The 26,150-nt window shown below is 44.8% G+C and overlaps 1 protein-coding gene across 6 annotated transcripts in view; it reads right to left on the bottom strand.

Annotated features, from left to right (window-relative positions):
- Nucleotides 1-26,150, bottom strand: part of Rapgef4 (Rap guanine nucleotide exchange factor 4) — a 298,925-nt gene that overhangs the window by 14,711 nt on the left and 258,064 nt on the right. For all 6 annotated transcript variants that reach the window (XM_029474005.1, XM_029474006.1, XM_029474008.1 and 3 more), the window contains 11 exons: nt 19,389-19,539; nt 17,499-17,587; nt 16,770-16,800; nt 16,466-16,544; nt 15,923-16,069; nt 13,415-13,512; nt 8,358-8,483; nt 7,777-7,955; nt 3,395-3,485; nt 1,077-1,127; nt 230-317 (listed from right to left, as the gene is read on the bottom strand). In XM_029474005.1, coding sequence (XP_029329865.1) covers nt 230-317; nt 1,077-1,127; nt 3,395-3,485; nt 7,777-7,955; nt 8,358-8,483; nt 13,415-13,512; nt 15,923-16,069; nt 16,466-16,544; nt 16,770-16,800; nt 17,499-17,587; nt 19,389-19,539 — 1,130 coding nt within the window. The remainder of the gene's footprint in view (nt 1-229; nt 318-1,076; nt 1,128-3,394; nt 3,486-7,776; nt 7,956-8,357; nt 8,484-13,414; nt 13,513-15,922; nt 16,070-16,465; nt 16,545-16,769; nt 16,801-17,498; nt 17,588-19,388; nt 19,540-26,150) is intronic.

Below are 26,150 nucleotides of genomic sequence, written 5' to 3'. Positions count from 1 at the left end.
AGGTGTTTAACTTTCCAAATCACTTTACCTGAGGTTAGTAAAATCTCTACCCGTAAACCCTTTTCACTCCAAAAGCGTCAAAATCATGGGCTTTTCATATCGCAGTGTTCCCACCTTCCCACCCCTTTAAGAGACTGGGGCCCAAGAGCAGGAGCCAAGGGAGGCGGAAAGACAGAGGGCCTTCTGGTGTGTGCCCCTCCCGCCTGGCCTGGGTGTGTCTTTAGATTACCTTTAATAAGCAAGGGCATGAAAGGGATGAGAGGGGGCTCCAGCTTGGCTGCTGTCAGCCTGTATGCCCTGTGGTTTCTGGAAGGATCCTGGGGAGAAAACAAAAGTGTTGAGTGAGGAGTGATACATGCCACACCCCGTTTTTAACCTCCGCAGCACACAAAGCATCCCACAGCTGTGTCTTTGGGGATGAGATGCTCAGGGAGAAAGGCAGATATTTAAACAGGTTTGGTTTGTTTTAAAAACAACTTCACATGCGGGTGAGACAATACTGTGCTGTTTATTTCTGTTCTGGTTTGAAGGCACCCACAGGAGCCAAGGGGAGGCATCCCTCTGAATACAACAAAACAAACTGTGTAAAACAAACCTCAACAGATCCCCGACTCCACGATGCCCCACCTCCTTCCCAAAGGTCGACTCCCTACCCAATGCTCTGGCATAGCCAGTCCTAACTTGCCCCCTGAACCATTCCTTGCCCCGCAGCAAGACCCAGTCACCACTTTCCTGTCTGGTAACACCTCCCAGACAACGGGGAGACATAATTTTGGCAAGCCAAGAAACATAGCTCCAACCCACAGCCACCTGAGCAGTGTTAGGTAGGGACCCCATCACACTGCTTTGCTAACTTACACAAATTGACCTTATGTGGGACATAAGTCCTTTTTAAGTTAGTTCCTGAGGGTGCCATTCATTAGTCAGACATGCTTGTTTTAGCAGCACTAAAAGGGACCATAAACTTCTTAAAGTCATACAAGGACGGATAAAATTTCTGCAATGAGAACTTGAGCTAATCAGAAATTGGATTAATGTGGACAGTGAGCAGGGTCAAAGAAGCTACTGTCACTTACCATTAAGCTCTCAAACTCCGCATAGAACTTCTTAAACTTGCTCGGCAGTTTCTGTTAATAAAATGGAAATGACACACGCATCTGTCAGAGTCTATATCTAGATATGGAGTGTGTGCTACTGTTTCTAAGGGAAATGCATTTCCTCTGGCTGTCCTGGAACTCACTCTGTAGACCAGGCTGGCCTCAGAAATCTGCCTGCCTCTGCCTCCCAGGTGCTGGGATTAAAGGGGTGCGCCACCAGTGTCTTGGTAGTGGCCATAGCCAATCCAGGGGAAGGCTAGCAACACCAGCAGCCACTTTTGTTGTCACAGCTGCGGGGGAGGGAGATGAGGATGGGGGCGGGAGCAACAGGAAATGCTTCTGAATACAGTGGGCGTGGCCAGAGACGTTAGTTCGGTACCCTATAGTGCACAGGCAGTCCTCCACCACAGGGATTTGTCTTCTCAACTGTCCATAGAGCCAAGGCCAGCAGTCTTAGCATTTCATCTCAGGTGGGGGTTGCTCCCCGCTTCAAGCCCCTCTTCTTACTGTATCCTGTATCTTGCCTTTTGCCCACTGACTGACACTCGTTCTACCGTTCTTCCGTCCTCTGAGACCTTGCACCATTCCTTCCCCTGTTCACGTGGCTACTCTGGCGCTCACTGAAGCTGTGTGAGATGCCCTTGGAAAGCTTCCGTCAAACACAGAGAAATGACCCAAAACAAAGGAGCTCGTGAGTGCCAGCTCAGCGTACAGAATTCCACGATCACACTCCGCCGTAGAAAAGAAATGGCTTATACATTATAAAAGGCGAATCTTTTCTGTCAGAGACACACGGTGTCAGAAATAGACTTGTTCGTAGACTTGTGGTCCTCTTATACCTGTAAGGGACTGGCCAATGAGCTGTCTTCTTCGATGACAATAAACTGGTCGTTTAGCTGGCTGCACCTAGGGGCCTCTGAGGCAGCACGGAGGGCCCAGAGTATTCCGTCTCTCTTCCCGGCCGCTGTTGTGTGGAGCCTACAGTTGGCCTCCATGGGCCCTCAAACATCTTTAGAACTTTTTTTCCCTCCCTGACCAACTGATTTGGACTCTGTGTGGGGGCTCAGAAGCCAGAGATCCCCCACTGGGATTCCAAACTGGGATGTGCAGACTCTCAGAGGGGAATCCTAGATCTCTCGAGACTCCAGGTAGCTTGGGCAGTGAGACGAGGGCACTACACAATGGTCTCGCTGTTTATTATTGGCACACCAACGCTGTTCTCTCCCTGCCTGGAAGCCGATCCAGCTGCGTGGCTCACAGGCCTCTCTAATTCCCTCATGCCTATATTCAGGGGATGAACTGCTGTGTGCTGCATCTGCTGGGAATTTTAAGAGAAACTCAAGACAGGAGGACTTGCAAGGACCTGCCCTATAAACAGTGGAGATATTTAGGAGAGTCAAGGGAAGAAAATTGTTTCAGGAGGGAAAATGGGCAGGGAAATAACTTCATGGGGAATGTGGACTCAGAAAGCTGCTGTCAAGCACCACGACACAGTAGGTCTCAGATAGTCTTTGCCGTCGTTTTTTTTTTCTGCAGTCCCTCTTACACATGCTTGTTTGCATTTGTCAAGAGTCTATTTTTGTGAGTATGCTCTGTTAGAGTTTACTGTTTCTTCAACCATGCCACATATAAGGGGTTAAGCACATTCCAAGTTCTAAGCGAATGACACTCAGAGGTGTCTTTGAACCGACCATGAATCACTCATCCTGTTTGTTTCAGACATTCACAACACACCTGTTTCACTTTAGCTTCAAAGACAGTCCATGCCAACTGTTGCTCCTCTCTGAGAGGGAGGACTCGCCAGGTGGTTATGGGACATACTCCTTGGCTCCCAACAGCGGGCCTCTTCTGGACTGTTTCTCCCAGAAGCAAAATGACTACTTGGATAAAATGGACCCTCTACCCTCTTTCACTTAGAGGTAAGGCTCAGGATAAAAGCAATAAGCAGACGGTTTCAGAGACAACTGAACCAGTGAGCAAAGTGACCTTTGCAGCCAACTGAGCAATAGGGCAGACCTGGATTTAGGATTATTTATATTGTAGCAATGGAAAAGCTGAGGTTCCCCCACACACACACACACTCCCACGCACACTTCCTCTACCTGGACAATGTGTTTTTAAACTCTCACTCTGAGGTAACTAGAAAAAGGAGACAGGTCGCCCCCCTCTAAGGGTCCCCACCTTTCACATTGTTATACCAGTGTGAGTGCTGTTTCTATAAAAAAGCTCACTGGTGAGCCTGTGTTTTTATTCCTAAGGCAAAAGTCCCAGCTGGACGCCAGTAGCGGCTTTCTTACCTCCCACGTTAGTGCCAAGCGGCTCACGGCCACATTGCTGAGTCCCATGACGATGGCGAAAAAGGAATTTAGATTTTTGTACTCCTTGCAGCTGAAACACAAGAGGCACGTGGTTAAGTAGCATGCCACTTTTGAGCAAGATTTTTTTTTTAAATAGAGTTCTATTTTCTGATAGTCATTAATATTTATCAGGACTCGTTTATATGAGCTGGCAATGACAGATTTAAGGCACTGCTGAAGTTCTGCTTGGGTAACCATGCTCTGCGGCTCGACAACCCACACTAGTTTTAGAAAGTTGATAGTTTTGGCCGTTGAGGGTTTGGTTTTGAGAAGTAGTTTAAATTCACCTCCCCTAAGGGTTGTTATTATAATCCTAAATTTGCTAAACGCTGTAGTGAACCTGGAAAGGGTTGGGGAGACACATCCCATGGGATTAGAAAAGGGCAGGCAAAATGATTGTAGAACTTGATACTTGGAGGTAGGTACTCTGACCTGGCAGGTAGGACGGGTTAAGGATGTCACAATGCTGTGGCTACCCTGGTTCCTCTATGCTAGTGACACTAAATTGTTGAAAAAGTATCAGCTTACAAGGCCTGGTCCTGTGGGCTGAGCATTTGTTCTCCCAAGTTTGAAGGTGGGAGATGTCACATCCATAACAAAATAACTGTATTTTTAGTTTTACTGATATTGGTAAGGTTGATAATTTTGAGTCTGTGTTTATATCATTATGAGTATTTACAAATCTATATTTGAGAATGAAGCACTTGGATTAAACCTAAATTCTTATTAAAATGCCAATGTTATCCCAAGTATTTGATACACCTGATGGCAAACGACCACACCCACACCCCCTAAGTTCTTCATTCCAGACCCCTAAAAAGAAAAAGCGTTTACTCCTAATAAGCAGAAAACTTTTCACCACTCAGCAATACGGCTATATAAGTTGACTGCTATCATAAACAAATAATGTTTGATCTATGCTCCAAATGCAAGGGCACCCACATTCATAAAAGAGACGTTACTAAAGTCCAAAGCACATATTGCATCCCATACAATAATAGTGGGAGACTTCAGCAACCCACTCTCAACAATGGATAGACCATGGAAACAAACTAAATAAAGACACAGTGAAACTAATAGGAGTTATGAACTAAATGGATCTAACAGATATTTATAGAAATTTCATTGTAAAGCAAAGAATATACCTCCTTCTCAGCATCTCATGGTACCTTCTCCAAAACTGACCATATAATTGGTCACAAAACAGGCCTCAATAAATACAAGAAAATTCAAATAATCCCATGTTCCCTAACAGATCACCACGGACTAAGACTGGTCTTAAATATCAATGTGATGGTTTGTACACTCTTGGACAAGGGAGTGGCACCATCTGGAGGTGTGGCCTTGATGGAATAGGTGTGACCTGGTTGGAATAGGTGTGTCACTGTGGGCGTGGGCTTAAAACACTCACCCCAGTTGCCTGGAAGTCAGTCTTCCACTAGCAGCCTTTGGATGAAGACACAGAACTCTCAGCTCTGCCTGTGCCATGCCTGCCTGGATACTGCCATGCTCTCACCTTGATGATAATGGACTGAACCTCTGACCTGTAAGCCAGCCTCAAGTAAATGTTGTTTTTTTATAAGACTTGCCTTGGTCATGGTGTCTGTTCACAGCAGTAAAACCCTAACTAAGACAATCAACAAAAACAACAGAAAGCCCACATACACATGGAAGCTGAACAGTGCTCTACTCAATGATAACTTGGTCAAGGAAGAAAAAAGAAAAAAATTAAAGGCTTTTTAGAATTTAATGAAAATGAAGGCACATCATACCCAAATTTATGGGACACAATGAAAGCAGTGCTAAGAGGAAAACTCATAGCTCTGAGTGCCTCCAAAAAGAAACTGGAGAGAGCTTACACTAGCAGCATCACAGCACACCTGAAAGCTCTAGTGCAAAAAGAAGCAAACACACCCAAGAGGAGAAGACGGCAGGAAATAATCAAACTCAGGGCTGAAATCAACCAAATAGAAACAAAAAGAACTATACAAAGAATCAACAAAACCAGGAGCTGGTTCTTTGAGAATAGCAACAAGATAGATAAGTCCTTAGCCAGCCTAACCAGAGGGCACAGAGACAGTATCCAAATTAATAAATTCAGAAATGAAAAGGGAGACCTAACAACGAAATATATCTTAAAATCATTATTGTTTGAAAATATTAAAATCATGTTCTACAAAATAAAAGTAAATAAATAATGTTTGAACAAAACATTCTTGCAGAAGGCTCATTGAATGGTTGCTTTGGCTGCTCATATTCAACTCAAAAAGTAGCCACGAGCCGTTTTTTATATGTCATGGCTGTGGGGAAATGTACTTTAGAGGAGTTATGGTGGATCGGCTCACACACGAGAAAGCAAGCAAGGATGTCACAATGCTAGGGTAGTGGCTCCCAGAACAAGGGCCAGCATCTCCACGTGCATAACTGGCCTTTGCCTTGTGTGGGTGACTTGGAGATAATAAATCCAGAGCTGCAGACCTGCTCCATTTCCAGCTTTGCTTATCATTCAAGGCAAGCCAGGAGATGACTTTCTGTCTCAGTTTTTTTCTCCTATGAATACAGGACTAAAGCACCTACTCCAGCTCTGCCTCTTTAATTTTGCTAAGCTCCAGGCTGGGCCAAGAACTTAAAAGAAAATGCTGCAGCTTTTCTAAAGACAGCAAGCAAAACAGATGCTATTGTCTACCTCAGTGGCTCTCAACCTTCCTAATGCTGTGACCCTTTAATACAGTTCCTCACATTGTGGGGACCTCCGACCATAACATTATTCTGTTGCTACTTCACAACAATCATTGTATAAATTGTAATGTAAATATCTGATACGCAAGATTCCTGATATGTGACCCCCAAACGGATCGAGACCCAAAGGCTGAAAACCACTGGTCTACAGGCTTCTGTCTATTCTTGTAGACTCAGGGTTAGGAAAGTCTAGAGTCTAATAACTGGGTTGAGTGAACAGGTTCATTGTGGGACAGCAGCCTCAGCACAGGGCTGAATATGGCTAAATAGTCAGCAGCTGATTTGCAGGAAAGGCCAAGTCTACCTATATAATACAGAAAGAGTCAGGAAGATAGGGGATACATTACAAAGGCAGAAACAAACAAACAAACAAACCAAACAAACTCCTGGGTGTTTTGAGAGCCTTTTCTGTGTTGCCTGTTCTGTTGTAAACTGACAGGCAGGTCCTCTCTTCCTTCCTGCTGCACTTGGCACCAGCAGGCTAAGGTGAAGGGAGAACAAGCTCTCTGTGATGGGAAAGCTCACCCTGTCATAGTTTCCATAAGCCACTCATTCCAAACACATGAAGGCATCTATCTGCTCACTGCACAGAGGCCGTCTGACCGCGCCGCTAGGGAAAGTGGCCGCACTAAACCTTTCTTCAAACAGCCAGCTTTCCCAAAGGCAAGGCAAGCAGCTCGTGGATTCAAAGGAGCTGGTATTCTATTGTCTCCTCGAAATCTGGCAAAACAACTCAAGGCATTTGGCAAGCTGGCTTCTATAAAACACCAAGCCGCTTTCCCTTCTTTGTTTAGCTCTGGAAATCAAGAGAGTGTGTGGGATCTGAACTGTTTGTCTCAAGAAAACGCCTGACTGGGGTCGCTCGTTCTCCTAACCTCCCCGAGCTCGGGCTCTGCATTTAGAAAGGGAAGGAGTCTCGCAGCACAAGCCACATTTAGCTTTTTTATTTTTAGCACTGTGGTGATACCAAAAACATGGAAGTAAACAGGAGGTTGTCAAGCATATCTAACTAGCAGGAGAAGATTAAATTCATGTCAGGGAGAAACCTAACTGGCCCCTGCAGTAAATAAATTGTTTCCCAAGAAGTGCTTTTAAATAGAATATTTATAAGATGTTTGCTTTCTCTGATGTGCATGGAGATGATTTCCTAGTGCCAGGTTAGCTGGCCTGTATGCGTTTTTTTTTACTGATTTTATTCTGCCTGAGCTGTGAGCTGTTGTTCCAGCATGTTCTACTGCCCTCTACTGGTGAGAACGTGTTATGTGCCACATCGGCTTCCAGAGCCTTGCAACCAAAGTTTCTAAAGGAACTTTTGTTGACTTCAATAGCATTCTTCAAAGGGGGGTGGGGGGGAAATCTGAAGAGTTCAGAGCAAAACACACCCCCCTTTGACTCCAGCATCAGTACTACAAGATGTTAATTTATATATTGATGCTAACTATTTAAAAAGCTAGAGGACATTCTTCTCTTTCAAGAATTCAACTGCTGGTTGCTCTTACGCCCGTTTCTCTTTGTAAGGTGTTTTCCATGAGAACAGAGTGCAGGGACATTTTTATTCTTCCTCCAAAGTTAAAGACACTTACTGAGCCGCTATCTTGATAAATTTTTTCAAAAGCTGAACACGTTTGCTGAGCTGGGAACAAAGGCAGACCTCGGTGACAACCCAAAACTGAATTTCATTAAACCTCCTCAGGAACAAATCCAAGTTTGCCGTGGTCTTTTTAAAATTATGCCTTCCAAATGTGTGGTAGATTAGCTCCAGCTAGAACAGAAAGGAAAACAATTTTACTTATTTGTTGGCTTTTAAATCAAAACGCCAGCCTGGCTCCTCCGTTTGTCAGGAAAGTGTTCTATCAAGCAGCAGATGTGAATTCAATCGCTAACCCGGATGTACCTTGTCATATAGATTTGAAGGGCTTTCGTGAAGCTTGTGGAATATATAAATATAAACTAGGTGTTATTGGCTTAATAGACTCTGGAAGACATAGCATAGCATCACAGAGATTTTTTTCTTTAATACTTACGGGTTTTATAAGCTCAGCATGCACAAAAACCATCATGTGGTTTCCATATGGTAGCACATGGAAACATGAGTGGCATCAGGCCAGCAGGCTTCACTCAGAATCCTATGAAGCCCATGGACGCTCCTTGCTAGGCGCCTTACCTCATGCACACAGTTGAAAAGTTCCCAATCGTAGGTTGTCATCTGGTATGCCAGGTCTTTCGAGCTCATCAGCTCAAATGTTCCCACTGTCCCAGTGGTCGGGCCTTCCTGTTCTGGCAAGGGAGTCTGGGAATGATTGTGAAAAACTGGATCAGAACCACAAAGGGACCAGTACTTAGTGCCCAACGCTTTCAGGAGTTTTTGGTGTTGGAAAGGATTTGGGGTATAGTTTCGGGCATGTTTTGAAATGTCGGTTTTGAGGTGAAAAGTGTCTTTGCTGCTTGTTGTACTTGCCTGGAGGCCATCTTTGTTGTTAGCATCATCAACCATCACCAATTACCAACAGTGTGGTCACCAGCATCGCCACCACCGCCATCTCAACTGTGGGCCATTGCAAATAAGGCTGGGCAAAGGCTGTGCAGAGATCTCCTGTGCCTGGGGATTGGCGGGTGGGTACCTGGAAACTCTTCCTTTTCCACGGTAAAGATGGAAAATGCTCTTGGAGACCTTACCCTCATGTTTCCATAGAAAGTATGATAAAGCCAAATACTAGCACAGGAGTCTGAATTTCTACCCACACTACTACTTAACTCCTGGTGGTAACTGAGGTCAAGTTGCCACAGCCACGCCTTCACCTAAAGTAGTGAACTAGTAGAGAGCAGTGTGAGCTGAGTCTACACAAGATTTCCAAGTCCTCAGCCTGGCCTGAGAGCCATTAGGTTGAGAATGTTACTTACAAGTTTGGGGCAAGACCAGACTCTGCTACTTAGACCAAGACTCTTGTCGGAAGTTTTCTTTTGGCTCACTCATCTCCTTCTGTGTTCTAAGAAATGTTAAACAGTGTTCTTACTTTGTCAGACAAGAGACAGATGGAGTGTATAATACCTAAATACTTATCTGTAAGACTAGGAATAGATATGTAGGAATGGATATATATATGCATACATGTGAGACATAGAAAGAATATCTGCCACTGTGATGCTAACAGTACTTGGATATTCAATACTCATATCACATGGCTAGGGATGTCACTCTGGCTAAGCACTTTCCTTGCAGGTACAAGGCTTGTTGCCCCAATCCTAGCATTAATAAGAAAAGGGGCTCATGTTAGAACTATTACTATTATATGGATTTCAGCAGTATCTTCATCAGCACTGTATTCAAGGGATGTCCCCAGTGTTCTAGACACCCAAGGAATTACATGCTCAAGGTTTAGGTGGCTCCTGCATTGGAAAGTTCATCTGTGACTGAGCTCTCAAGTTTACAGTGTAACAAAGTCTACTTCCATCAACAGGTGAGGTGCTACTCGTGGATACAGTTACTTGCTGGGTTCCATTTGCACATCTGGAGACAAAATATCAACAGACCAGACTACTAGGTACATAGACAAGCAGGTGGAGGCACCTAAATGGACCTTTTGAAACAGGGAGCCTGCTGGGAGTCAGGGTGTGTTGGAGGATGAAGAGAAGCAGTGAGCAGGAGGGTAAGAAAGGCTTTTCTCAGGGTGGCTCATGCTTATGATGGATAGCAAGGGTGAAAATGAGGGAGCTTTTAAAGAGCGAACGAGTACCAGATTAGGAGACGGTTTGTCACAGGACAAACTAGAAGATCACATTAGTGCCAGCTTCAGAAGACAGCAGACTGAGCATAAACCCCACTGTAGCAACACATACTTGGTATGATCCCTTAATCTTTTGACTGTCTGCAGTTCCAGTAAATCAGAGTTATACTACCCAAGTTGGCAACTAATATTGAGGCTTGTTAAGAGGATTAAATGGGAACAATTTAAGAGCAGTGTGTAAATCCAGTCCTCAGCACAGGAACGTCCCCTCTGTCCAATTAGGTCGTTTTCCAGAGGGGTTGGACGACTACAAATGCACAGGAAAGTTGGTTAGGGCAATACTAGGTTAAGAGCTGGATAGGGATCCACTCTGTAGAGCACAGAGAGCAGGGCAGAAAGCAAAAATTCCAAACAGAACTGGTGCTGGTGGGCAACTAGCTTATGGAATCAGCTGAGAATGGTTCCAGCCCGGGGCAAGTCTTCAGTTGGTGAAGCCCTTAAATACCTGGTCTCAGGACAACGTCTCAGGTCAGCCGAGCCCTCTGTGGTCTCCCTTCTCTCCTGCAGCTGCTTCCCACTCCACTCACTAAGTTTGCTCTCTTCTTGAGGATGAAGTATCTCTATCTACCTGCTCCTCTAGCACTTTCCTGGAGGTTTTATGGTGTCTCATAGATAGGACCAACAACAACTCCTGTGGAGATTTCGATGGGAAGCCCTTTGGGTAGCAGAGGTTGTGTTGTCATCCAAACATCCTTCCAGAGGTTCAAGAAGTCCCTGTAAATCTCAGCCTTCACTTGAGGGGAGGGTGAGCATTAGCCGGAGAGCCTTCCTCTGAAATGCTGGATTTACATGTGCAGCCTGGACCCCAGAGCAAACACTGCCTTGGGCCATTTAGATGTCCCGCTGGCCAGGTACTACAGAGCTTATGTAGGATCTGCACAGCATGGGTGCCTGAGAAATGACACATTCCCATCTCTGGAGTCTTATGGGTTCCTCCTCAACCTCACTGAGAGATGAGATTTTTACAAATGCTGAGGGAAGGCCATTGGAAGAATGACATTATCGAGGTTCTAGTCCAAAGATGTAACACATAAAAAGGGGATGCTAATTGTCAGTGTAGCTGCTGGCTAAGTGACCTACACCTCAGCATGCCTCTTTGCTTGTGCTATACCCCTGCCTCTCTAGTGCAACTTGTCATAGTGGGTTCCCTCTGATGACACACCGGCTCCTTGAGAAACATGGACTATGAAGGGTTTGTCTTCAAGACTGTCCCATGGCCAGAAACATCCACAGACTGTGGAATGATGTGGCAGGAACTAAATAAAAGTCTTAGGAACCAGTGAGTGGATAAAAGCAGAGCCAAATTACAGTACACTGAAGCTTTGCTCTAATTGGCTTTGTACTAACATTTCTACTCAAATACAAAATTTCAAGGGCACAAAGCTCTGGAATGCAGAGCTTTCTGTGGGCCTTCCACAGTGGGATCATCACGGGCACTCTGCTAGTTTTGGATGACACAATTTAACACTGAGACTCATTTTCTTCGGGGAGGCTTGGGTTACTCTCTTCCTAATTTGACTGTCATTGTCATAAGGACAGACGCTCCTGGGCACTTGTCAGGCTGGCTGACACTTGGTAAGTGTGTGGTGATAACACTTGGTCAACATTCTGCCCTGTAGTCACCCTCTGGACAGCTCTTTCTAGAAAGATGGCTGTCAGAGGGATGTTTTAGCAAGCCCAAGAAGGAGCTTCAGGTAAGGCCTGCCCTCTCCGAGCACAGAGAGGTGCACGGCACCCCCAGTGGAGAGGCTCACGTCCAGAGTCTTCACTGCCAAGCAAATTCCTTCCAACCATTCAGGCCTTAAAATGGAAGATAAGCAAAAGCCCATAACTTGGAAGGCCGCAGGACTGTGAGCAATAAACAGAAGCTTAAGAAGTTAGTGTCTGCCCCCAGGGAGCTGGAGACAGTCCACGCGCCTAACTATCCACCCCCTGGCTCAACTCAGCAGCCAAGAACTAGCTGGCAAGAGAGGCAAACACTTCACCCGGCACCTTCGATGGGACATCTAGCAACACTAGCTGTCTAAGGCATTACTTTCCAGGAGAGGGGGTGCGGACTCACAGCAAATTTTTAAACGTTATATGTGCACGCATGATGTGTGGGGAGGGGAGAGGCTAGTGCTCTCTGGCACCAGTGGAGGTCAGAGGACAATTTTGTAGGGTCACTTTTCTCCTTCGGTCTTTATGTGGTTTCCTGGCTATTTATTTTTATTTATTTATTTTTAAATCCCTAAATGTTGAGGGATATTTATCCAGAAAGCAGTGAAGGCAGGTGATTAAAGAACCAAAGAAACACAACCAAGGCTTGTGACTCTGTGCTGATCTCCCTGTGCTGGTTCTAGGGCGAGTCAGGTGCTCTAGGCTTGGTTGGGGGAAGCGAAGGCACTGTGCCACATTTGTGAAGTTCTTAAATGAAAATAAAATGGTGCCAAATGAGCTGTCCCCCGCCCCCGGGTCTGGTGGCACACATCTGTGATCCCAGCATGAGGGATGTGAGGGAAGGAATACTGAGACCCAGGAGCTACAAAACAATACCACATCTTAAAACAACAACAACAAAAAAAGAATGAACAAAATCCCATGGCATTCCCTGAAGCAGAAACCACATCAGGGACAACACAGCCTATCAAGATGCAGTGCTGGGTGGGAATCCAGGCTGTTACAGGGCTCTGGTTGTATGCTTTAACCTAACTCCCTCCTAAAGTTCTAGCAAGACCTGTCTATACTTCACTAAGAAAACAGCTCTCCTAAGATGTTGGTGCAGTTCACCTCTCGCACACATGTTGTCTTTTATTTCCTCATAAGGGAAGCGTGTGTGTCCAGAGACAGAAAACTAGATTCGTGAAACTAAACTGGTCCTATGGCTTCTAAGATCTTCTAGTAGCTAATCAACCCCACATTTCATTTTTAGAGGACAAACAGAAATGAATGTGTCTCTTCTTCACAGAAGTTCTGAGTGGCTGGGAACAAGTGTTCTGACCTCTGGTGTCCCCATGATAATCCAGAGAACATGTTCAAGGAAGAGCCCTTCTAGACCCAATGGTGGCTCTGCCATGGGTCCTCACTCAGGGGTCCCCTAAGGCTGACGTCTCCTTTGCTTGTGATTAATTCCCTTCTGATCTGAGTACTCTTATTTTTAACACTGACACGGAACTTAGAGACATTTTAATGAAAGAAATCCCAACCAAGGCTCTGAAAGCTGAACTGTGTCCCCGTAGCAGCGGTACGGCTTGGCTAATTTCCACAGAAGATTGTCGAAAGCCTGGAGCATCATCTCCAGCGAGCACCTGAGGCTTTCCCGACAGACCTCAGTGTAGAACAAGCCACATAGCAGTCAAGAATTTTTAGCAACCAGCCTCAGTGTGGCCGTGAAATTAAGCTGCAGACAAGGTTTTCTGATTGCACACGGTGCTCTGAGGAGGCCATTCACTCTTACCAGTGAGTCGAATTGCTCTCTCGGGCAGGCAAACAGGCGTCCATTAATGGTGAGCGTCGTAAATACTGAGACATCGTTAGGTTTCAGCACCACCTTTTCTGTGAACATAAAAAGCGTGAGATTGCCTATTAAATCCATCTGAGGTTTGCTGCACTGCCCTAATCACACCAACAAATTGCCAGCTTGGTGAATTACCGGAACATGCAATGCGACTGCATAAAACACTGGAGCGAACGGATCCACTGAATAAAAAAGACACCACTTGAGCGTATAGCCACAGCACTCGGGATGGCATCAGAAATGACCACACAACAGGAGCAGGCACACCCAAGCATCAATTTGCCCCTATCTACTCTGTCAACCATAATTATTTATAAAGTCCACAGGGTCAGTCAGACAGCAAGCTAGGTTTCTTGATGGTTATAGTGCCTGGCACTTTGGAGATAGAAAGGTCATTATTAGAAACTTTGGGGGCCACTTCAGAGATCTCACACGATTTTTAGTCACAAAATATTTAAAAAAAAACTTGTGCTCAATATGGAAGCTAATAGCATTAAATACTTTGAAGCACCTCTCTATATTTTACGAATCAGTTTATTGAATATGTTTAGTATTTACTACATACCAGATACTAGGGACACATAAAGAAATGATAAAGAGAGATAAAACATAAACTAAAAATCCTAGTTAGCACAAAGGGATAAGGGGATAAGAAATGAGTGTGTGTGTATGTGTGTGTGTGTGAGTGTGTGTGCATGTGTGAGAGTGTGTGTGAGTGTGTATGTGTGTGAGTGTGTTTGTATGTATATGTGTGTGAGTGTGTATGTGTGTGTGAGTGTGTATGTGTGTGTGTGAGTATGTATGTGTGTGTGAGTGTGTATGGGTGTGTAAGTAAAATGGGATAAGGGCCTCAAGGCATAGCAGGGAAGAGGGTTAGAAAGTATGTGTTGGGAGACAATCAAAACTTTAGATGGGACATCGAGGGGCCGGCTTCAGTGGCACACTCTCCCCTAGGTGAATGTCCAATGTATTGGGATGCCTAGGGGAAGGATGCAATAAATGAATCTCAGAGGCCATCCTGGGTCTGGAACAACTGGCACAAAATAGAAGGAGAGGTCTTTTTTTTTTTTTTTTAAGATTTATTTATTTATTATATGTAAGTACACTGTAGCTGTCTTCAGACACTCCAGAAGAGAGCGCCAGATCTCGTTACGGATGGTTGTGAGCCACCATGTGGTTGCTGGGATTTGAGCTCTGGACCTTCAGAAGAGCAGTCGGGTGCTCTTACCCACTGAGCCATCTCACCAGCCCAGAAGGAGAGGTCTTAAGAATCCATCATCCACTTTAAAAGCCTGCATCAGCAGAATCATCCACCTTCAGACAAGGCAGAAATGCTTCACTCCGTTCCTAAAGGACCCCTCTCAGGGCTGTGGAGCCATCACTGGGGAATTCAAATAACGGCTCCTTCCTGAACCTTCTCACTGTGCTGTGGTTGAGCACTGCCCGCACGCCTGCCACCATGGAGTGAGCACTGCCTGAACCACAGCCACTGTGGGGTGTAGGTTTCCTTTACTCCCCAGCTCCTCGTGAGCACACAGTGTGTCTAGTTCATCCTTTTCTGTCACTGCTACATTCAAGTGGTCAGGCTATACACATGTAACATTTCGGGTAAATAGAGTCGGGGAAGGGGAAAGGAATTTTAGTCCCAGGTTGGGGAGTGGAGTATCCCGAACATTATTAGAGCAGCTGAACTCCGCTGTCTCTACTGGGGAGTGGGGAACTGTCATCGGTTGAACAGAACCAGCTCTCAACTGCCCCAGCTGCAGGTATGTAGGCACCTGGAGTCTTTCCTTGTCAAACTCCAGGCCCCCTAAAGGTGCACCTTTCTCAGGGAAAGAGCCTGGGGCTCTTTCAGATGCCAGAGACTGCGTACACAGCTGCTTCCCATAAATCACTTCTCACTCCTTTGTGTGGGAATCTGGGTGTTAGACATTTCTTTTCTTTTCTTTTCTTTTCTTTTCTTTTCTTTTCTTTCTTTCCTTTTCCTTTTCCTTTTCCTTTTCCTTTTCCTTTTCCTTTTCCTTTTCCTTTTCCTTTTCCTTTTCCTTTTCCTTTTCCTTTCCTTTCTTTTCTTTTTTTTAAATTCGAACCTCCCCTTTCTTTTTTAAGTATTTATTTATTGTATGTATATGAGTATACTGTCACCAGAAGAGGGTATCAGATCCCATTACAGATAGTTGTGAGCCACCATGTGGTTGCTGGGACTTGAACTCAGGACCTCTGGAAGAGCAGCCAATGCTCTTAACCCCTGAGCCATCTCTCCAGCCCCATGTGTTAGATATTTCATAAGCCTGCCTCTTTACACAGTATTTCTGTTATCTCTGGGAGCTCACATAGCCTCCTTCTGGGTCACTGTAAATGAATTCAGTTACTCCTTGCATGGTTTTTATTGGCCAGGATGGCTTATTCCATTTTTTAAAAGCCTACAATGCTAATCTAAGCTGTTACCTCCTCCAGAGTTCATCTTGACGATGATCAAGCCTTCCCCTGAGCCGAGTTTGTCAGCTACTGCACTGATGACTTCCTTCACGGAGGCAGCTACCGGCACACGAATGGTGGTATAGGTGTGGTCGATGCAGTAGACCTTGAACAAAACTGCAGAGACAGTTGACAATGTGAGAAAGTGGTCTTGGCCATTCAAAGAATAACATAAGCCAGGCATAGTACTTAAGGCATCTGTGGTCAGCGACTGAGCAGACTCATTGCTCTTCTGGGGTGGGAAGAGGACTGGTTGCTGGGCATCCAACCAAGCCCTAGGAGATCCCACATCTTTTTAAGAGATGCTGACAGTCGGGGAGAGGCAGTGCCATTGAGGTTTGGGCAAGCATCTCAGCTCTGTCTGGATACCAGACCTCAAGAACATAACTTATCAGGGGACCAAGGAGCACACCCAAGAACAATGCTTTGGTAGGTTCAAGGCAATGATTTCCAGGGGGCAGATTTTAGCCCAACCAGAAATATTCCACAGGAGAGATTGGAGAGATTGCTCACCCTCATCAGAGCCACGAATAGGCTGACGCTTCTGGGCCCTCTCGTCACCTGTGTTGAACTGTTGCAAAAGCACCTTGTGCTGTAAAAATAGCAAGCACAAGTATGTGAGGGAGAGTGACTAACAAACCACGGCAACTTGGAGAAGATGCATCCAAGAAGCAAATAGAGCCCCAGAATGAAGCAACAAGATTTCGTGTGCACAAAGGAGACATTGATTCGGTATACTGCAATCCAGGGTCTCTGGATAATCTTGATGGGTTTGAATTCAGGGTGCAGACAGTGCTGGTCTCTGAAGAGCCCTTACCTTCTTCTGTGGAGCTTTTGTGTCTTCTGAGCTACAAGAAGCAGAGAAAGCACACTGTTGAATGCCGTTGCTGCTGTTCTTTTGGATTGCTTTATTTATGTGTCACTTTAATCCTACGTTAGGCATTGAGATTGCACAGTCTCTCTGGACAGCCATGGGCGACTCCCTCATTTTAACAGTAAGAGGCCAAAACACAGGGAAGTAGCAAAGCCACTAGCTCTTGTCACAGGCAGATCCGGAGCAGACCTGAGGTTAAATGCTCTGGCTCCTGGCTTTCAAAGTCAATCTCATAATATACTCACTCTCCAGTACTTAATTTAATAGTCCATTAATGGGAAACCCCCACATTCAGTTCAAGGACAGGAATATTTGCAATGGACAGCTATAGCCACAGCAAATGAATTTCCCATATAGGTAACCGTCTTCAGATGTACTCAGACACCAGAGGCTATTTTATTGCTGGGTTGTCTAAGGGACACATGCATCTAGACCTGGGCTTGTCAAAGGGCAGCTTCCCTCTCTATAGCCTGCTATGGCATCCAGGTCCTTCTGTTCATGGGGTCTTGTTGCTACCTGTGCCTGGGGCCCGTGACACAGATCAGACCAGATGGCTAATGACAGGCCAGTGCTAGCCATTTTTGCAGGCAACGGCTTCATTGGGAGATGTTCTAATCATAAGGTAGGCACTCGCGTGATGGAAGGCATCCCCTAAAGCAAAGCCCTGCTTACATTTGCTTGACAATCTTCTCCAGCTCTGGCAGCTGCTCCTTGAAGGCAGCCATCATCCGTGCATCATCTGATACAGACACATAGAACTCCTGTAACCGGCAAAGGTCACAGCATCTTAAGAACCGAAAGGTTCACAGTTCTCTAGACAGCAACAGAGTTGTTATGCACCTAGGCCATGCATGTCGGCTAGCACCCTAGACCACAGTTTCACGGGAAGAAGGAGGTGGGAGGGAGGTCCTGGAACTAGATAGTGGTGGTGAAATGACTGTGTGAATTGTGTGTTTAAAAACGGCTGCAATAGTAAGTGTTACGTTCTTCACATTTTGCCACAGCAAAATTAAAACAATAAACTACCAGTAGACCCATGTGGTTAGTGTAAAAGAACACAAAAGGGTCAGGTTTTGGAATGGCCATTTAGAATCTGCACTTCCAAGGCATCTTTAAATTCATTTCTCTCAGGGAATTTTAGTATTTATTTCTCACATTACTTTAGAGGTTTTCACTTATTTCCTATTTACCACCGGCGTGATTGTTAACGGTATAAACGCAGACAGAGCCTTCAGCAGCAGGCTTGTGCTACAGTCCCACCTGATGCTCTCAGAGCTGGGCTGACCACTAGCAGTGACGTCAGCACCTGTGCCCATGTCTCCCAGGAGCAATGGCCTCCATGGTGAGCCATGACAACCATGACAGTCACAGGGAAGGGCCCAATTCAGCACATGGTCCCAAGCTGCCATATTTCTTTACTCCGTGAGCGACTCCCTTCCAACCGCAGACCACCTTTCTTGATGCTTCATCAAAGTTGATACAAGTAGAACGGAAGCATAATTTTTTTTGGAAAATTAATTTTAGAGCAAAGTCTTATACATTTTGAAACAGAACCACACTGTCTTCTGCCTGTAGAGGAGTGTTCTTGCTCAGTTCTAGACAGGGGAACAAGGATGGTTGTCCCCTTATCTTGGGAGAGTCATGCTCCAGAGGATCAGTTGCCTGAAATTAACTACAGTCTGGAAACACTACATGGAGAATTCCAGAAATATATAATTTATAAATTTTATTACAGTGTATTATAGTATTTTCATATCAGTTATTGTAGTTCACTTCCTAGTGTGCTGAACTGACAAACTCTATTCTGAGTAGATATGTGTAGGAAAAAAAGCAATATACAGAACTTGGTTATATTAGCAGTACAGGTACTACCTGGGGTCTTGGAATATATCCGTGAATATTGAGATACTACTTAATCCAGGGTCAAAGGCCAAAGCCTATGCTGCAGAGAAGAAAGTCAGCTGAGCCGGAAGCAGTGCTGACCAAGAAAATGGTGTCCATTCAGAACTGGCCCCTGGCTGCCCTGGCAAGTCCTCATTAAATCACCCTGCCTCTCAGCAGCCAACCCCACCCACCATTCTCCCTTGTGCTTTTACTCCTAAGAAAGTGAGTAACTGAAGACAGACCCGCATGCACAAAAGTGTTTGCTGTACAGTTATCCTAGCAAGGAGAAAGCAGACAAGTGTGGGCACAGATAAATGCTTTTGTGGATAGCTGCTGATGGAGTGTCGGAACCTTTCATTACAAAGAACACACTGACATGGGGAAAAATCTTTACAGAGCGAAGTAGAAAAAAAAAAGCAGCCTGCAAAATGCTGGGTACTCATGCGATTACAAGTCTCTCAAACATGCAAAAGAGCAGACCATACCGCACCATGGTGGAACCACTCATGGAGCTGGAGTACTGGAGCGGCAGGACAATGGCTGATGTTTTTCTTTTATTAAACATACCTGACAGTGAACACGCTAACAAGGTCTAGAACTGGCAGTTGCAGAGTCTCTATAGAATTGGCTGTACACCCTGCGTCAGTGGACAAAAGGATATGAATGACCCCCACATACCTCCAGGAAGGCCATGGCCACATCATCTTCTTGGAGGAGATCGCCATACATGGCCGCCCACTGTAGAACCAAGCGGATGACCCGCCTCTTGTTGTTGAGGGCATAATCCATTCTCTCCTGCTCTGTACCTTGAGAAGGCTGTGCGTGGTAAGTGCCAAGGAGTCAAGGAAACCACAGAGCTACTTCCCACCCGTTTCGCTTGTGCCGCGTGCAAGGCAGAGAATGACAGATCCCAGCCTTGGACTTATGCTATCTCCCACGTTGGTCCTCAAGGAAACACATCATAGTGTCCGAAGCACACACGCACACACTGTTGGTGACTCCTGATAGCTGACTGAAGAGTTAGACTGCAGACTCCACAGACATGACCAGGATTCCTGCAGGGTCCAGCCTCAGTTCTCATTCTCCCTTCCTGTCCTCTACCCCACCCTCCAGGACAGTAATGTGATTTCCCATTGCTTACTTCTGGGTATTTTGCCTCCTCCTGTTGGTCCCCTTAATTCTGCCCCTATCATTATGATCCTTCTTTGCATGAATTCCAATCTAACACTTCTGAGTGGGTACCCCATTCTGCTAGGACTATGGCTGGTGCAGTGTTTATAGAAACAAGCCAGGAGGGTGTGCATGAACTCACTCTGCATTACAGAGCCCCTGGTGAGAGCTCCAGACCCTCCTCATACCACCTCTTCATCTCTCATCCAGAGCCACTGCCTACTTCATCATCAATTGGAGCCCATGTGGCCGGCCATCTTAATTATAAGCCTGTGAGGCTTGGGGGGGGGGCGGGGNGATCTTTGTCCTGTGTTCTATACCATGCCTAGTGCTGTGAGCCTCGATGGCAAACTTTTTATTTATTCATCCATAGAATTCAACACTTAACTGAGTGTCCACCACACGTCTAAAGTAAAGGGTCATACTGCCATTACCACTCCTGTGTAGACAACACAAGTATTTTAGATCAGACACCCTTTTCCTTTTTTAGTGATTTATAGGAGCTCATATCATGGTCACCTAGTTCATAAAACAACTTAGCATTTATAGTTTATGTTATAAGCTGTACAAAAAGGACTTTGGTGAAGCTCTATTTTAGCATCTGGCGACAAAAATGTTGTTTCCTTTCTAAAAGTGGGCAAACCAACACAAAAGGAACATAAAAGGCTATGATTATCTAGGGAGAGGGCACAGTTGGCTTTGAGTCCAAGACTCCCGACTCTGGCTAGCTTCATTCCCACTGAACAGCATTCCTGAGCCTTGTAGCAAATAACAAGACCAGTCTCGTCTGAGCTGACAGCCAAGGCTTAAAAGGCACCATAGAAAACTGCCTCGTGGCGGTGCCATACTCGAGAGCTAACGCAGCAAAGGGCCTTTCGGAAAGAACTATAAATAATCATGATCAAGGCAAATGACAGAAACTTAAAGCAAAGGTTTACTGCATGTAAATGGGTTGCAAAATGGCTTTCATAAATTGAGCACGAGATTCATAAAAAAAAGAAAATTGCTCAACCTGTATTGCTACAATTCTCTCTGAGCTTACAATAAAAAAAAAAAGGTAAGACAGATCACTTTATGTGAAAATTATTTCTTTTCTGATTAACCCTTTGGTCTCTTGCTTATATATATGCATAACTCCGTTTTTCTTTCGTAAGAACTACAATACCGGGTATAAAGTTTTGTTACTGTTGCATCCAGCAAGCAGATGTTAGCACTGTCAGGGGTTGGCTCAGCAGAGGAGACTCTGAGCCTGCGTTCTTTGGTTCCCACTGTCTAGTGCTTTGATTGGGAGTGAGTCACTGAGAACTACAGACTTCTGTCTGCTCTCCTGAAGAAGAGATGAGATGAGACAGTTTCCAGCTTCTCTTTAGATATATTTATTAACACGAATGTAAGGACGATTCAAGGAGAACTAGGTACCACAGACTAGCATAACAAAAGCACACTACCTTCTCATGGTCTCGTTTGCTTAATTTGATACGCCCCTGTGTTTGCGTGGTGCTATAGTTTTCATACGGCATGCTCCCACCAAGATTCATGTTTGGGCTTTAATTCTTTAATGCAACACTGCAAGGCTATGTCTTTAAGGGATACTGGTGTTTTTGTCAAGAGACAATATTCGTTCTCGGGAGTGGATTGGTGCTTTCTAGAGTGGATCGTTGTACAACATGTGGGCTTCTTTCCTGGCTCTTTCTTCTAACATGTCCATTAGCCCTTCTGCTTGGAGAGGGATGATGCCCCCAGCAGACCCTGAGGAGATACAGCCCCCTCCCCTGAACTCCCAGCCCCTAGAACTATGAGCAGATACATCTCTTTTCTTTATAAATGACCCAGGGTCTGGGTGTTCGAGTACAAGGACAGAAAATAAATCCAGACACATGGAAACTGGGTTTAGCTCTATTCTAAACTTCCATTTCTGGAGTCAGCAGAATAAAGTAGGGATGGCTAAGATGGAAGCAGGGGTGTGGGGTTTGGACAGGCTTGGTAAGTATGAGGTAGGAAAAGTATGGGCTCAAGGTAGGATGGGTTTGAAGGCTCCCGCTAGGCCAGGCTTACGCTGAGTTCACTTTACACCAGCTATCTTGACTTTGAGCTGTGGCCGTAGTATATATTCCCAAGCCTTCTCCTCAACCTAAGCTCCTCCCTATCCACTTTGCTAGAAAACTGGGTGATGATGTCTATTAAAACAACTTTCTGATGACCTTATTCTGTGAAAATGTGCGTATATTTTTGAACATGCCATATCAACTTTAAAAGAAAATCACACTGTGCCCTGACTAGCTGTACAGTCTAGAGTCTTTAAAAAAGATTTCATTACACATGAAGTATACAAGGAAATGGAGGCTTCTACTGAGCTGGTGTACACAGTGGGAGCCTTGCCCTAAATTTAGAAGAATCGCCTCAAGAGGAAACGAGGAAAGTGATGATTTTCCTTTTAAAAAGATGCATTTGTTTTTGTTTCATGTTTACAGGTGTTTTATTTGCATGTTAAGTGCATCATGTGCATGCAGTACACACAGAGACCAGCAGAGGGCATTAGATTCCCGGGAACTCAAGTTACAAATGAACAGCCCTGTGGGTACTGTGAAATAAACTCAATTCCTCTGCAAGAACAGCAAACGCCTTTAATCACTAAGCCATCCACATCTCTAGCCTCTTGATTTGGTTCTTAAGAGGCAACTGTATTTTAAAAATAGATTAGTGACCTGTTCAAGAGAACTCCAAATATTTTACAGATATGTGGGCAAAGAAATCATTGAAGCTGAGTTACTTATTAATAAAGACACTCCATAAAATAGCTGTGCAGCGGTGGGAGTAGAATGGGCCTGGATCCTTCCTGTCTCTTGGAATATTGCATTGGATAATACGCTGAAATGGAGGAAAGAGGAGATTCTGTGCTAGCTGTATGACAATGTAACAGTCTGGAACACCAAGTTGGTACCAAGGGTATATAATTCTGATCAACCAGTAATCTTTACTGGGATCTCGGAAGCACGCTCATGTGCCGGTTGGGCGGTATCCACTGCATGCCTGTGGCTAATCCCCAGGGTCTAAATAATGCTTGCATGTCAGCACCAAGGTTTTTCTTGACTTCTCTATTAATATTGAAATCTAGGGGTTTTTTGTTTGTTTTTTCTTTTTTTTTTTTCTTTTTTGGTTGTTTGGTTTGGTTTTTGTCTTCAATAAATGACAGACTATATTGCTGAGCAGATGATAATGCTTCAAGAGTATGGAGACGTTTACATTTATAAAACACCTTCAGCATGCTCGCACTAGCGCATACATATAATGCTCTCCAACAACCTAGGAGGTTTTATTTAAAGATGAAAAATCACTAAGGTTCTGAGGGAGGATATGTGCCCACCAAGTGCCTCAGATGTAAGTAGCAGGGCTTACCAATCCAGACAGGGCTCTTTTTGTGCCCACTGTCCCAAACAGTGGCAACAGGGCCTCTGCACTAGGGTTGCTTTATATTAGCAAAAACCAATTGCATTTGGAAAGCAATTTCTTATTTTATTTTTTAAACTTATTTTTATTTTATGTGCATTGGGGTTTTGTCTGCATATGTGTCTGTGTGAGAGTGTCAGGTCTCCTGGAACTGGAGTTAGAGACAATTGCGAGGTGTCATGTGGGTGTTGGGAATGGAACCCCTGGAAGAGCAGCCAGTGCTCTTAATCACGGAGCCAGCTCTCCAGCTCCAAAGGAAGCAAAATTCTTAATATGAGACTCCTCCTGTTGTCATTGCCATTGTAATCACCCTCCCCCTCTTCCTCATTCTCTTCCTTCCTCTCCTCCTCTTCCTCCTCCTCCTTCTCTTCCTCATCTTCTTTCTCTCCCTCCTCCTCCTCACCCCTTCTCCTCTCCCTTTATTTTTCTTCTTCTCCATTTCTCAATTCTAATTCCCTAGAGTCATCTCTCGTCAGAGCCACCCAGCAGGCAGGACTGACCAAAACTGGGGAAGAAAGTGCTCTTTTTTTTCTCATGAAAACCAAGGACTGTTTTTCCCCCTATAGGAAGATAACTGATTGATTCAAAGTTTCACCTTTGCCCTCACAGATATTTTATACTTACTAAACTGAGTTGGGTTAACATTATTGATATGGCTAAGCTCCCCTTCCGGTGCTTAAATCCCTTCACGGGCAACATCCTGCATGTGTGTGGACTCCTCTGTGCTTGTGTGCCTCTGTGCACACCTCCATGTGCACACGCATGGGGAGGCCAGGGGTTGGTGGTACGTACATGTCCTCCTGGGACATACGCTATCTTGTTATTTATTTCCATGGAGACAGGCTAGACTGTCTGGCCAGCAGACAGCCTCTCTGGCTAAGATAGAAATCATCCCCGGCTTTTAAGTGGGTTCTAGGGATCAGAACTCAGCCCTGGTGTGTGCACAGTAGGCATTTTGTTGGCTCAGCTACCTCCCCAGTCCTGGAGTCAGCTTTTCAGAGACACACAGGAGATTTTGCGGGTCATTCACTAGCTGAGATGGCTTCGGGGAATGGTTCACTCCCACAGGAATCTACCCCAAACATGAGAAGGTTTGAAAGCCTATAAGAAAATACAGAGTTTAAATGGCCAAACTCATCACTTGTACATAGCTGATTTCAGGTGGGGCAGGAGTCACTCTTCATAGCCTTTTGATAACATTTCCTTTAATTCTGTCATGAAAACGGAGGCAAAACAAGATTAAGTGATTTCCCAAAATCTATCAATGAAACTCTTGGGACTGGAACTCAAGTTCTCAGAGTGCATCCCCCCCCAACAGTTTTTCCCCAGTCCATGCTGCTATGTTTTATTTCATATAATATTCATTTCCTTATTAAACATGAGCTATACAGTAGATCTAAAAGTCTGTTGGGTATTGAGGAATTGATCGGAGATGGAAGAAAACAAGCCCAATCCTCAAAGCACACAAAGAACATGCAGAAAATCAAAGTGCAACTGCTGCTGCTTGGGTAAACTGAGTCAGGGAGGCAGGAACTGCGAATGCCTGAGCTAGATCATCAGCACTGCATTCACTGCTGTCAATGGCATCACAACTAACCCAATGTCACATTTACCAACTGTTCCAGTCCCAGCCTGAGCCTTTTCTCTAAAGAAGCCTGCTTTACATGCAGGAGTGCTGAGTCAGAACCCTTCAGAGCTGGGTCCAGGTTTTAAAGACATGGTAGCTCTCTCCATTTACTGAGAATGGGCACAAGAGAATCCTCACACACTTAACTATAGTAAATCATTAGAATGCTAGCCCAGTATGCACTTTCCAAACAAAAACCAAAACCAAAAACCAAAAACCAAAACCAAAAAACAAAAACAACAACAACAGCCCCCACCACCACCACCAACAACAAAAGAACCACTTCAAGAACATCACAAATCCTCCAGACTTTTATCCAAATGGCTGAGGTCTTTCTCTGTGGTGATGTCAAACACAGATCACAGATCTGTTTCTAAATAAGTTTATAATGGCTTCAATGCTACCAGATACAGGAAGTCTACACAGATGTCAAAAAACACCTGGAGCATCTTTTAAACAGAGACATTAATTCGTGGTTCCTGAATCTATAAGATGACAAGCAAGCTCTAAAGTGGCTGTCTCCACGGGCAAGAGGACCAGCCAGTTCAGCACTGGTGTCCTTTGGCTGAGGAGAGACTGCCTGGGTGTTCAGGGATGAAAAGGGAAGAGGTGAAGGCCACAAGGCAGGCTGCACTCTTCCCACCCTTCCCTACAGCAGGCTTGATATTCTATTGAGTCATTTTCCTCATACCGGCTCTGCCGTTCAAACACTGTAATTATTTCATATATTTTTACCTAGTTATTATCTTACTCACCACAGGCACCTGTAATTTTTCTGTATTTTTTTTAACTGCTCATTTACTTATTCTTAATTCAGCTAATAATGGTGCCATGTATTAAAATTATCACAGAGAAAGTAAGTGAAAACCTCCTAGGATGTGGAGACAGCAGATTCATTACAGCCTACAACAGGGAATCAAATATTATGTATACTTTTTGCAGTAAGTACATGCTAATTATGCAGCTATTTATAAAACACTTATCAACATTCAAACTGATACTCTTCAATGTTGTTGTTTTTGAAAGCCCTGCTTTGCATACAAGATCTCTGCTTGCGACTGAAAACAAACTTTGGGGGTCATCTGCCCACCAAGGAGACAAAGCTTTTGTAGCCCTTCCCTTATGCCAACCTCCTCTCGAGATGGCACGATCATCGTGGCGGTGTTTAATGGGGGCATCAAGGTTTATAATGTACT

Source organism: Mus caroli, chromosome 2, assembly GCF_900094665.2.
Source record: "Mus caroli chromosome 2, CAROLI_EIJ_v1.1, whole genome shotgun sequence".
Taxonomy (NCBI): domain Eukaryota; kingdom Metazoa; phylum Chordata; class Mammalia; order Rodentia; family Muridae; genus Mus; species Mus caroli.
This window is presented reverse-complemented; position numbering and strand designations above follow the sequence as displayed.